At 40.1% G+C, this 14,255-nt stretch overlaps 1 protein-coding gene across 1 annotated transcript in view; it reads right to left on the bottom strand.

The window, feature by feature from the left end:
* Nucleotides 1–14,255, bottom strand: part of LOC121954820 (attractin-like protein 1) — a 267,997-nt gene that overhangs the window by 188,646 nt on the left and 65,096 nt on the right. Inside the window, 3 exon segments of the mRNA XM_042502528.1 lie at nucleotides 11,216–11,407; nucleotides 12,289–12,437; nucleotides 12,439–12,500. Of these exon segments, the coding sequence (XP_042358462.1) occupies nucleotides 11,216–11,407; nucleotides 12,289–12,437; nucleotides 12,439–12,500 (403 nt within the window).

The following is a 14,255-nucleotide window of genomic DNA, read 5'->3' as shown; positions in this document are numbered from 1 at the left end:
GATTTATTTTTATTGCAGCCACCGCACTAGCCATCATTATTTCCAATCCAAGGCCACGTAGGCGAGCCCCTTATACGTGGGAGCAGCCACGTATGAGGGATTTCTTGGAGCTAATAGTCCACGATTTCACAGAGGAATTGTGGATCTAAAACTTTCGGATGATCCGCTCAACTTTCTCAGAGTTATGTGATGCAATAACAGCTCTTGTAGCTCCTGCTGCATCATGGGAGCCAGTTCCTCCTGACAAGCACATAGACATAGCATCATGTGACCTAGAAAAGACAAGAAAGTGTTTTCCATTGCAGTTTTGTGAAGTATGGCTTTTTCAAATCACCTGAAATACCACCTTGTGAAAAACTTGCCATTTCACTCTTTCACTTTCACAAGTTAACACTGTGACTGAACCATCTCTGAATATTGCATTTAATTCCTCACAGACCTTTTTTGACATTTATCAGCTTTGATAAGTTGGCAGGCATTCTGTTTTTTGATACTACCTTCCTTATGCAAATGTAAACAGTAGCTATATCTTTATTTTTGCGACATTCGAATAGATGTCCTTAACACACGTTGAAAGTAAAGCATATTTTGACCACAGTCCGTCCTTCACACTGTACTGCAGTTAATCCGAAGAGCTTCAAGCAAAGCAAAAACACAATAAACACCTCCAGTGATATAATCTACCTCCTCTAATACACTTAGCGTCTTTTGTTCTCACCTTTTCTTTGACCCTCTACATTTATAAAGAAATTGACTTTTGGTTCCTGCACCATTCCACGTTTTCAGAAATGCATTTGTATTCATAAAGTGGATGTGACATTCAGAAACACTTCACTGGTGCAAATTAAAAATGACACATTTCTTTTATGGTATGGCATTCTTGTAAAAGAAAACAAAATCTCCATGCCGGAGCCCTTTGTTGTTGACTGAATGTGGCGATATGTGACAAGAATAAGAAATCTTTTTTTTTTATCTATTTTTTTCCGGAGAGGCCGGCCTTCCAAAGTTAACTTTACAGCTTGTTTTGAATCCTTCGCTCTTGTTTTGCTCTCGTCCTCAACTCGTCTTCCTGTCATAATAAATTTTGGTCTACAAAGCGAGGGTGGGGATACACACTCGCACAAAAAAGGTAGAACTCTGTTGGCGTGTGCACAAGAAACCAAAAGGTTGAGAGAAGTTATCCGAGGTGTTGTTGCTTATAGCCCGGCGAGGTGATTCAAATGCAGCGTCAAGTGAAATTTGCATTTTCACCAGAAGTTGTTTCTCTTTTGAACACGAGCCATTTCCATAAGCCACAGATGTTCTCGCTGAACATGTATCTCTTTCTCTCTCTCTGCGTCCCTGCGAGCTGCTTGAAATACACCCGCTGTCCTCTGTATGTGTGTTTGCGAGCTCCCCCGTTGCATTATTCAACTCTTGCGATGCTGATGCATTTGTTCTCTCTCCCCCTTTATAATTACAAACTTCTCCTCTCCCTCTCTCAGATTCACTCTTTATCTCCTCTCTGCCACATTTTTATCCTCCTCTTTTGCATCTTTTTTTTTCTCTATTCACTAAGCCATCTTCCTCTCTTGTGCTCTTTCAGCGCCGCTTTCTTCGCCGCTCTTCTCCCTCGTTTCCCGTCATTTTGATTTCATTGGATTTTTTTTTTGTGTCTGACTTTAAACACACTTCAGGCACATGTGAAATCACAAAGAATTGAACGCTATTATTTTTTCTTCATCTTTTTGTCTCTCCCCTTGTGTGTTTCTGCCTTCTTTTACTTTCTTCCACTGGATCTCCACTATAGTCAATATTTCAAAGCGACGCAGTTCAACAGACTATCCCTAATCCACCACACCGTAGGGTTCCCTCCGCCAAAAAAGCACATATTTACATACCCAAGAGCAGACTTTAATATCCAATAAATATACTCTGCCTGTTTATCATTTTCAAATATGATTCCAATGGCAGGAAATTGGTAGCCTCTCTCTGTGAGCCCCTCGCTTTTCATGTGCCAAACCTTAACATTTTAATAAAATGCACTTCTTTGCATTATTCTTTGATTGAATAGATCCAATTTACACCCATTTTTGGGCAGGCATTTTGTGTCGCTCCAGGTCAAGTTATTAGACTCGCAGTGCCACAACAATTTTGGTTTCACTCATTATGACCGAGTGTTGCGCAGAAAGGGTTGGCTCAACGGCTCTCTGCTTCACATTAACATGAACACCTGTCTGCGCCTGACTGGACTGTTCTCTGGATCCAGTTTATTAAAGGGACATTTTCACGATTTCAACCAGCTTCGTGTTTTTGTTTTCTATCATAACAGTGTGGGTGGTATGTGTCAGTAAAGTGTGGTAAACTTGAGTGAGTGCTAGATATCTATTCTCCCCCCACAGAAAAATACCAAAATACAACATCCGGCGGGGTTTGGATGGCTCTCGGGCAGTTGTTTGAACTTTAGGCTGTAAATCTGCCTCTGTAAAATCCGACCAGACCGAAGCCGATCAAATGGTAAAACTAGGCAGCCCTGAGCGAACGTTAATCAATATTATCTTACTGCACTGCCTATTTCTCTCCTACAAAGTTTTCAGAAACATATTTTACTTCCATGTTTAGCTGAAACAGAAATAAACAGGAGTTTGTAACCAATTCATTTAAAGAAACTCCATCAACACATTTCTGTGATACAGCACTCATAAGAATGGAATAGACGTATGGACGGACAAAACATAAACATTACGTCTTCGGCCACGGATGTCACTGGTGCAGAGGCATATCAACAGACTGCCCGTTCCCAGTACGAATTCGTCACATAGCGCTGCTGTCAGTACTTTCAACACACGAGCGTGACGGCAAAAGCAAAGTTTCACGTCCAACTAGAACGTGGTTAGACGGCTACAGATGAGGTCACGCTCGGACAGAACCGGTGGCGTTGTTATCAGTAGCTGGTAGATGACTAGATGGCACAGCAAGCGTCCACATGCAATGCACACAGGCAGCAAAAATAAAAAAACCCGTCCAGATGGATCTGCTTGCATATGCATGAAACGCTGAACGACAGCGTCAGGTAATAACGCTGCCGGTAACCACGTAATATAAGAAGCACGAGTGCGCTTAAAGGGCAGCAGGTGGGGAGGCGGATGAGTCCCACAAACAACTTTGGTGCAGAAGTCCTGAGTTCACTTACAATGTGCCTCCTTTGCCTAAACCTAACCATCATGACAGTCCATGATGCTTCACGGTAACGGGCTGCGTCATCCCACCGTGTGCATTTGTTGACATCACGGTAACGGCATCCAGGAGAGTAAACAGCTGACACAGACGGATACCTACGACGTCATCAGTAGACGCAGGGGGTTGCTCAATCGTACAAACTCTCTAAACTGACCCTCAGTTATCAAAACTTTAAGCACCTCTGTCCTAAAACACTGCTAAAGCTAGAAGCTAAGTTCACAAACTTTTGACCTTTTTGGATTTTTTGGATGCCAAAGATCAAGATGGATCTATTAATATTAGTCATGCTGACTTCAGCCTTGCAACCTTTAGTGCTATTTTGAATCTCTGGCAAAACATTTTGTTTTACCTCCTCTCCAATCTTCACCAATTTTGGGAAATGAGCCAGAAAAAAAATATGCTGCACATGCATGCTACCTCAGGCACCAAGCACAGTATCACTTTCCTGAGAAACTGTATTATTTTCTGGTTTTTAAACCTTTGGTGTAAACACTCAGTCAGTTAACTCGAGCTGCAAGAAAGATGAAGACTGTGAGGTTAGAGAGAGTACTGCATGATCGCTCTCATACCTTTAAATATATTCTGATGCAGAGTTAATCTCCACACACAGACTGCCTCCCTGAACACACATTGCAATATGCATTTGCAGCTTTGGACCGCGATTCATTTGAGAAACATGTCAAAATCAGTGACAGCGAATAGATCAAATATTTCCGGCATCTGTCTGCATGCCACATTTATGATGAAACGAGCCCCGAGGACACTAAATGACACGAGTAAAAGCAGCTCACACGCAAGCGAGAGACCAATCTCTGCATGCATGGAAAGCGTTAGATGTTCACTTATATAACTGTGTGTAGATAATATAATTTACCTGCTATGTTATCTTTGCCTGAGCTCATTCTTTAATAGCATTCCCACCTATCTGGCTTCATCTGTGTTCCACATGGAAAGAATTAAGAGAGGTTATTGCTTCATGTAGTCCTGCGCCTGCAGGGTTTACGAGGTTTTAGTTTTAGTTAACAGCAGCAAAGATTCAGCTGTACCTCGTGCTACTGCATGACATTACCTCCAGGCTGTTTCCAGAGCAAATGTTCTCTCGGATGGTGCCTGGATTTCACATGTGGCTGGAAAACATATTTCATGATTAAAAACTCAACATGTGATCTAATCATGGTACTAAACTATTGACTGACTTCTGGCTGGGTTTTTTTTTCATGGACACTGGCAATGATAAAAATACAGAAACTAATGATTTATGCACTTCACACTGCTTAAATATTAATGTTCCTCTAATTTCTTGTAAAAAGGATGATTATTACCTCCTGTGTTTGCAGCTCTGCAGCAGAGTAAACACACTCCTGTACTGATGACAGCAGGTGAGAGAAGAGGCATAACTGTAATTTAATTTCCATTTATTGCACTTTGCTACAATTGAATTATGAGTAACGGCTGGTAAATGTAACACGTGTACAGAGGAAAACTCTGCTTCATTTGTGAGACTGATGAACTTAAAGAAGTATGTTAGAGTTATAAAAGGCTCCTCACATAAAACCTGTCCGTCTATGCAGCAGAGAGATGCAAAAACTTGCATATACTTCACAATTTTTAAACTTTTTAAACACTGACTAATAAATCTAAAACCTTGCATGACTAACCCCAAATCATCTTGATGGTGGAGTTGGTTGCTATGGTTGCTGTTGTGTTAACATGATCCCACCATGTGCATTTGTTTAAATCACAGTAACAACATCCTGAAATGTCTCCGGCAGATGCAGAAGGATACCAAAAACATCAGAAGTAGGTGCAGAAGGTCACTGACAGAGCTGCACCTTGTGTGTGAGAACGTGTTGTGTGATACAAAGCTGATTCAAAATGGGCGAATTATCCCCTTAAGATGGAAAGTTACAAGTCAACAGATACATTTTAGTACCTACAGCCATGCTGGTTGAGTTTTAAAGAACGAGGTTTTGATAAACAGAATCTACTCAGTTTTCAAACCATCTTTGGTCAAAGTCGGGAAACACCGTATCTGTATGGTTTCTATCAACTTCATGTGAAAGACGATGAACACAAACTAGGTCAAAACCAGAAAGACGTGTTTGCATCTCAGCCAGCGCCACAAAACATCACTCGCTAAAAAAAAAATTTGCATCAAGGCTCTCTGAGTTGCCGTCGTCACTTGGAGACTGAGAGCCTTTTAAAGTTTTTTAAAGTTCTGTCAACAGGAAACATTAAGCGCAGCATCCTTTGGACTAATATATAGACATCCACCACATGCATTTCTCTATTTGTGCACCTTTCCAAAATCTTCCCAAAATATATGGCTCTATTGAAATCAAGAGATTCTTCATTGACATAAATAACCTGGAGGATACCTAAACACAACACATGTCACATGTTCTGAGGAACTTCGGCTATCTTGTCGCAGCAAAGAAGGATTGCTGGTTCCCGCTGGGGGAATTTTCATCTTATCAAAAATTCTCTCTGCACAATCGTCTCGGCGCCACGTTCTGTTCATCACACCGGGTTTGATATTTGGTGTCCCTGGATAGCACGTATCGTCTGGCTTCATCTTGTGTAATCCATTTGCTCCTACAGTACTTGACAGTTAGCAGCGCTGAAGCCAGCAGCACGTGGAGCCGCGGGCCCCCATACATAATACATCAAGTATAGGAGCCATAAGCTGCCTTCTCCTTCGCTCCGCTCCGAGCATGTGGAGCTACAACGAAGCAGACAGACGACATGTGCCAGGAAAATACACACACACGCACGCACGCACGCACGCACGCATCTGGTGAGGATTGCCTCAGAGAAAAAAATATTTCTCTGTGCAGCAAAACCAATATCAGATACAACAATGTAACCATCAAATCACCTCCTTCTGTGTGTGTGTGTGTGTGTGTGTGTGTGTGTGTGTGTGTGAGATTTAAACCACAATCAAATCACAGTTACTGACCACAAAAGAATAAAACATCTGTACACTGTAATCCGAGACAGGAAGACAGTTTTAGTAGTAGTGCTGGCTTTGTTTTCACTGGTCTGAGTGAGACAGGAAGGTGTTTCTCGTGCTGTGTTCACACCAAAACTCGATAAAAATGTTTGTGTTGCTTTACTCGCTCGTGTACAGCCACTGGAGTATTTCTGTATTATTTTGCAACTTGCAAAAATTCGCCCTCAATAGCTGTTGTTGTGCTTGCGTTAGTTTGGAGAGGCCGCTAACGGCTAACTTGGTTTTCAGTGAAATACAACAGCTGGATGTGAACACGCAGGCTCTGTGCTCTGCAGCAGAGTGAACAAGACGCTCTTTATCATTAATCAGACGGTCACGGCAGCATATTACACGCCCACCGTCGTTTACTTTCCACAATAAAGGACCAACTTATTACTCAGAGCATTTCACTACGAAGAAACTCAACAAAATAGCTTGCAAAGACACGTGTTTTCAGAGCTCACCATGTAACCTGACAGCGACATAGTTTGTCTTTCTTTTCTGGATCTCAGTAACGGCAAAGAATCTCAAACAGATCTTAACGCTGACAAGAGACAGCGTCAAGCAAAATTGTCGCTCAAGTTGTAAAATTTTAACTTGCACAATGAACGTAAAGATGCAAAGATGTGAAGACGCAAATTACACATTTTTTGCATCCAACGCGTCCATCCGGCCATTTAGCAGGAATTCATGAATTTGCATGTTTGCATTAAGTTTGTATGTAAACTGCACGTGGTTATATTTGGGCAACAAAAGCACTTGCTGCCAAGGATGGTTAGGATTAAAATTAGAAACATAGAAAAGATTTATATTTTTATTTTCTTATTTTGTGTATATACTTGGTACGTTTTTTTTTAGACACTACGCACAAAAATGGGCTTGCAGGAAATTCACTGAATGTTCACTTGTATATTTTTTTAATGAATTTTACATGTGATTATGTACTTATTTATGGATGTACTTTGAAACGTACTTTTCACATTATTGGTCACATAACTGTTCACAAATGTTGCAGTGTCACTCTAGTCTGATAATGAGCTGTGCTGCTCGAAACGTCACTTCTACTTTGGTGCATTAATAAGTGATAACTGAGCCCTTTTTTTGCCTTTTGACTAGTAAAGTTTTTGTGTGCATCGGTTTGCTTTTTTCCAAATTACCAATAACAAACTATAGCCACAGATAGACAACAAACATAAACAAAATACTTTTTCACTAACCAAAGGAAGCGAAGCTTGTTTTTAATGTCACTAATATTTCATTTGGAAGAGTTAAGGTGTATTTTATTCTGCAGTTCAACAAGTTTCTGGCAGAAAAAAAGTCAAAGTATCCCCTGAGTCCAAACTTTTTATTGCTGTTTCCTGTCTTTTGTCTGACAAATAGTCAATTTGTAGCAAAGTGTTCTTGTTTTGGAGGAGTTAAGGATGCAGCTTCAAAAAGTTTTAGATTTTTTTTTTTTAATCTAGTGACTGGTGATTATTATTCCTTGCTGGTGCCAGTAGTCTGAGAGCAGACAGCTCTCCAGCCTACTGTTAGCCAGCCAAGATTGTTTTTTTCCCTTTTTTCGTTTTAGCTTCGGAGCTTACATAATGCCACTTTTTCCTCATCCTCTCTCCATTTTTATTATTCATATCTCAGTTTGGTGGCAGAAGGTGTGTAGGAGGCTTTTGTTCTGACACTTTTTTGTAGATTTGTTGCTCAAAGTATGGCATTCAGAATCTGACATATTAAACATTTCAAATTCTCCGTCACAGCATTATTGCTGCTTTACCATCCATCACTCTCTGTGTTTAACTTTCTGCTTCACTTCTCTTGTTTATGGATTAATGGTGCCTTGTTTTTTGGAAAGCAGGCCTGCAGGCTGCAGCTGAAGGATTCATGACCTCAGCTTTGGTAGCTGCTTTCTCAAAAGAACTATTGCTTGTCTGAGGATCCAATTTGAACTGGGTCATTTCTTTATCGGATAAATTTGGCCCGAGGCTTTGTGTATCATTCCCATTTTTCATGTCGGCTCGAGGCTAACTACACACTCCTCAACTCTTGCAATAATTAGCTCCAGTGTTGCCCCAGCAGTCTGATTTGGAAGTTTTTGGAGCTCCTTTGATAGTTAGCAGATTTTTCAGTCCCGGCCTAATTGTGCCGTTCTAGCTTCTCTCTGATAAAATGGACTTTCTTTGGCTTATGTGACAGTTTTGAGTTTCATTCTGCCTCCCACCTCTCCGCCTCCAGCGTCTCCCTAAAGGTTGTGCACCTGCAGCTATACGGCAGCGAATATGGCAACTGTAAATTAGTGTTTAAATTAAAGATGTTGTCGGATCAGCTCCTCTCTGCATAGCTCGTGAGGTCAGTGTTTGCTTCTGGTGTATTTCAGGCAGCAGTCACCGCAGACGCCCACGTTCAGATGTTTATCCAGCATCTATACTGTTGCTACTGCTGGCGCTTGATTTTTCATTATTGTTCCGCAGATAGAAAGATACAGAAAGCTGACTTTAATAAGCTCCTGCTTTTGGGGACGGAGACTGACTGCAGTGATAACTTCGCAAACCAGGAGCTTAGCTCCTAACAGCTGCATCAACAACCTGTCAATCAATACCAATGCAATTACAAAGTAGATATCATCATCTTCATCATCATCATCATCACTAGGCGAGTTTCCATTTTAGATTTGTGCAAAACTTAAACAATATTTTTAAAATGTCAATAAAACACGATTGCCAGATGACTGCGTTTATACTGAGTGAAATTATGAGACTTCTCCTCTGGTGATAACATCCCAGTAACCATGGCGATGTATGTTCAAAACATTAGCAGCTTTATTTCTATTGCAGCCACCGCACTAGCCGTCATTATGTATGAGGGATTTCTGGGAGCTGATAGTCCACGATTTCACAGAGGAACTGTGGATTCAAAACTTCCAGATGATCCGCTCAACTTTCTCAGAGTTATGTGATGCAATAACAGCTCTCGTAGCTCCTGCTGCATCATGGGAGCCAGTTCCTACTGACAAGCACATAGACATAGCATCATGTGACCTGGAAAAGCCAAAAAAAGTGTTTCCAATTCATTTTTGTGAAATGTGGCTTTTTCAAAGCGCCTGACAAACCACCTCACGTAAGTGTAAAAACTTTTTTGCAGTTTTTTCAAAACTGACATGTTTCCATGAGGCGTGTTTTATATTCAGATTTCAATTTGTGCAATTTTAGGGTTAATGGAAACCCACCTAGTGAAGAGTCGTCCTCATGCCACCACAGGAAACTCTTTTAAACGACCCAACTGCAGTCTCTATTACACAGAACTGTCTTCGTTCTCCAGACGTAATTGAATTGAGCAGTGACATCTTTTTGTCGTGTTTGCTCTGGGCTGAAACAATGACTGCGGTTAAAGTGCTGCTTTTCAACTCTGATTTGAAGCTGCAAATCAGCAACACAGCCACCAATCAGCTCACAGATCATAAGTAATTACAGAACTTTCTCACTGCAAACTTGTGAAATAGTGCCGCTCTGTCAGCGTACCAACATGACACCAAATTCCACCTTCTGCGTCCAACCGGAACACGGCTGGACAGCGTCACATGAAAACGCGCTCTGACAGAACCATTGTTATTATATGCTGGCAGGCAGCCGGACAGGCATGAGTTTTCAGCAGTTAGGCAGGAAATCCCTTCATGTCACCTTAAAAAAACAGAAATAATCAGAAACTGCAAATCTGAAAGGTTGCAGCAGCACACGGCAGCTTTGCCACATTTTGTCTGTTTCCATGGCTCATGATCTCTTGTCCCTCACATGCACACATCCACGTGCACAATCAGAACCGCGTGGAGAAGCAGAGGTGACAGTGAAAAAACCTCCTGCGTCCCCTGGGAGGTGTTAATACGAGAGGAATGTTCAGAGACGGCAGCGAGGACTTCATATCGAGTCAGTCGTGTGTCATGGTAGTAGCTGATCGATTTTCTGCCCTGTAGCTACAGGAGAGGTGGCACCGCCTCGCTGTCGAGTGTGTGTTTGTGTCATTGTGTGTGTGCGTGAGAGGCAGTGACCTGACTGCTGATAAGACAGGAATCAATAGGAGTCTATAATGACTCCATGTTCACACAACTTTACTCATCGCAGCATCATCACAGGTGTGAGTGGAGTCCTAAACGTCCCCTCATCCATTTATCTGTATATTTATCTATCTGTAGATGATCAGCGCTCACATATTTAGACGTCTATGCTTTCTCATCCAACATTATTTCACAATCAAATGACACAATCGCATCCTAAAACTGTTTGCTCATCTTGCTTTTCTGTTGACACCTCAAAATACACCTCCATATTTAGTCTAAAAACATCATTTTTGTAACTTATTTTCTTTTGTTTAAAAAAAAAAACAAAACGTAGGTTTTATTAGGGGCAAACAGCACATTGCAAACACTTTCCAAACTTTTTCTAACAAATTTAGCTGATTTTTCTGACCTTTGTTAATTACAGAAAAGACAAATGTGCTTCTGCTGAAAGCTGATACAGGATTTCTCACTTGAGTCACAAATAAGGATAAAGTTAGCCACATGGCTGCTGGCAAATCGAAGCACTGAGAATTTAATTTGGTGAGCAAAGATCATGGACCTCTCCAGACTGTCAACTTATACGTTAAAAAAAAGACAGACAAAGCACTAAAATCTTCCAAAAAAGTAATACTAGAAAAGAAACGTCCATTATGTAACAGTAAATTAATATTTTGCATGCACTTAAATATCAATGTAGAGAGTAACTGGGGCTGCACAATACTGTCAATATCGAATCTTGGTTCTGATCTGAGTCATATATATATATATATATATACACACACACACACACACACACACACACACACACACATATATATAAGTTGCATGTAGTACTTTAAAAGTTTTTTTTTTCATTTAAAAACATAGTGGCAACATGACAGAAACCTGGAATTTAAAGGGTTAAAATTCTGAAAATTGATGAATATTCATTCATTCATTAACACCCCACCGCGCGGTCTCACCTGCACAGTCCTGCGTCTGCCACTCCAGACACTGTCCGTAGGGGAAGGAGATGACGTACGCAGAGGAGTCGACGCAGCGCTGCGTGCTGCTGCACCACATGCACTCCATGGCCTGGCTGGTGCAGTTGGCACAGCTGGTGCGCAGAGAGCAGGGCGTCCTGCAGGGACGAGCACTTTGACTCTGCGGGCTCCCTGAGGAGAGGGACAAAGATGGGGGAAAGTCAGAAACTCACATTTTAGAAACAGGATGTGAGATTGAGTTATGAAAGAAAGATTTAAGTTCAATTTCAAGTACTATTTCTTTTGGCATTTTCTGTATTGATTTAGTTAACGACACAACAATGTAATACAACGTAAATGCTGTAACACCTATTGTGTCTTTTTTTATTTCATCTGCTGCATCACAGAGCAAAGGATTCATTTCATACAGCTTCCTTTTGTTTTCTTACTTTTAGGTTTATCCATTTTAATATCACAGAAAGCATCAGTGAAGTTAAGAAATGTGAAAGAACTAATTACTGTAATCCTTCTTGGTGTGTCTCGTGTGTTAATACTTTTTGTTTTGGCCCAAGAGTTCATTTAACCCTTTGAAACCTGAGCACATTGGTTTGATTTCTTTGAATAAGCAACTTAACAAGCATGGCTCAAAAAAAGAAGATATTTGTGAAAAGTTAAAAAATAAATAAGTGAAAATAAGCCCACACAAAAAAAGAAAAAACAAAAACAAACCAGAAAATGACCTAGAAAAATATATTTATCAAAACATTTTTTATTAATAATCCTCTTTTTTTAAAAACAAATTTTCAGGCCATTTTCTTGTCACTTTTTATTATTTTTTTCACAATTTGTGGGACATTTCTTGCCATGTTGGTCATTAATAAGTGTAAAAAAAAATCAAATTTCCTTTTTTTCTATGTTTTAAAGGAAATGAAGCCAGTTTGCTCAGGTTTAACATTAACACCTGTTACTTTGTCCAAACATAAAATAAACTAGCGCCTACGGTGAATTTTACGCTCTTAACTATTTCTTCAATAATGTCCTCTCCTCTCCGTCCTTCACTCATTCTGTCTCACCGGCAGGTTTCTCGCAGATCAGGCCGTCGGTGGTGGCCGTGCAGGGGTTGGCTTTCAGACCGGCCACCTGCGCTCGCTCCAGGTAGGCGCAGAAGCCCGAGTCGCTGGGCTCTCCGGGTAACCATCGCAGGCTGGTGTTGGTGAAGGGACGCGTCCTCCCAGCCCCAGTACGACACGTTGATCTTCCTCAGACCCACCCAGGGAGATAATGTCTGCAGGGGACAGAGACACTCATGAGTTAGAGAAAGAGCCAAAGGAGATATGTAGGATTTAGCACACAAGATTGCAAATATTATACTTTATGTAAATTTTCGGTAATATATGCCTTAAAGTTTGAAAAATTCAAATCACCAAATGGATAAACACCATATATTAGCATACGCTGTAGAAAGTAAAAATGTCACCTGATAATTTTCTTCAATATTTTATCAGAAAAAAAGGTTTTGGTTACGTACTGCTGTTCTGGTGTCACAGTCAGAATCTAAGTTAACTTCAATACCTTTGCAAGAGGAGGGGTTTTATGTTTGTAGGGGGTTTATATATTTTTTTTATATTTAATACTATTTATATTTAATATATTCATTTGTGTATATTGTTAAGTTTTCAATTTTAGTACTCTTGCATGGAAGGTTTGAGCTGCAGTTTAAGTATAAAATGTGCTGTACAAAAATTATTATTATTATTATTATTATTATTATTATTATTATTATTATTATTATTATTATTATTAGCAGTATTAATAGAGAAAGGACAGGCAGGCTGGTATTGTTACAAAGCTGTGGCAGGTCTAAAGCAGCATTTCAGAGGTGAAGTCAACCCGAGAAAAATCAGGCAAAAAAATGGTAGTTTACTTTCCTTCCAGTTACACAAAAAGTAGAAAAGTGGGGGGAAAATGCAATGATTTAAGCCGCAGATCAGAATCTCAAAAAATAAACGGCAAAAACCAAAATTAATCCTGATAAACAGCAGATAATACTCTCTAAATTTAATGTGTTTATTTTGTTGCTTTCTTTTATAAAACAGAAAATGAAAATAATGAGCCCTAACTGTATGAAGTTCATGTGCACATGGAAAGCGTCCTAGAATCGTTGAAAACCCAAATTAGCGGGAACACAAATGAGCTAAAGTAAGCAGGAAAAAACCTGCGTGAAAATAGTGAAAGTGTAACAAAGCTGAGCTGAAGTTCACACAGTGAAACCACTGAGAAGTCGTCTGTCTTTGCCAGAAGTCCCACAGCTGGCAACTCTGAATAACAAACATTATCTTGTTTTACGTGAAAACGGATCCTAAATCAAACCTTTTGCAAATGACTGTAACTGTTACAAAGCAGACACTCTTTAGATTCACAGCATTAAGTAATTCAGTAAAGATTCCCCAAAGGGACTCTCATTAAAGTGTGAAGTGTGGCTCAGTGAACATCCGATTTATTTGCTGACAAAACAAGTGTCATTTGTTTAATTAGGCCTATGATGGTGATGAAAGCAGTAAAAGTATTTTCCCACAGCTGTGATTCATTTCATACAAACATGCAAAAGGCTGAATCCAGTGAAACTCAATTTACGGCCCGCAGAGCAAATCTGGGCCCTGACAGAGTGCCGGGTGGCCCCCAAACATTTTCTAATCCACAAAAAAATTAAGTGATTCACACTGGGAATTGTTTTTGCACTTTTAGTATACATAAGGTGCCAGAGTGCATAAAACAGCATCAAAATAGAGCTTTTTTATCAAAAAAGTGCCAGTGGAGGATCCCCCGCACCCCCCGACTGACGTCCTAGCTAAGACACTAATGTCCCCTAAAATCCTAGCAATTTTATCAAATCCTAAAAATGTCACAAAATTCTAGAAATGTCCTAAAATCATTAAAAAAAACATCTATGCAAGTAACATCCTAAAAATGTCCAAAACTCCTAGAACAGTAAAAAAAAAAAAAACATTATATATATATATATATATATATATATATATAT

The sequence above is a fragment of the Plectropomus leopardus genome, chromosome 15 (assembly GCF_008729295.1).
Source record: "Plectropomus leopardus isolate mb chromosome 15, YSFRI_Pleo_2.0, whole genome shotgun sequence".
In the NCBI taxonomy this organism is placed as follows: domain Eukaryota; kingdom Metazoa; phylum Chordata; class Actinopteri; order Perciformes; family Serranidae; genus Plectropomus; species Plectropomus leopardus.
The sequence above is the reverse complement of the archived record's forward strand: the minus strand, read 5'-3'. Positions and strand labels throughout refer to the sequence as shown.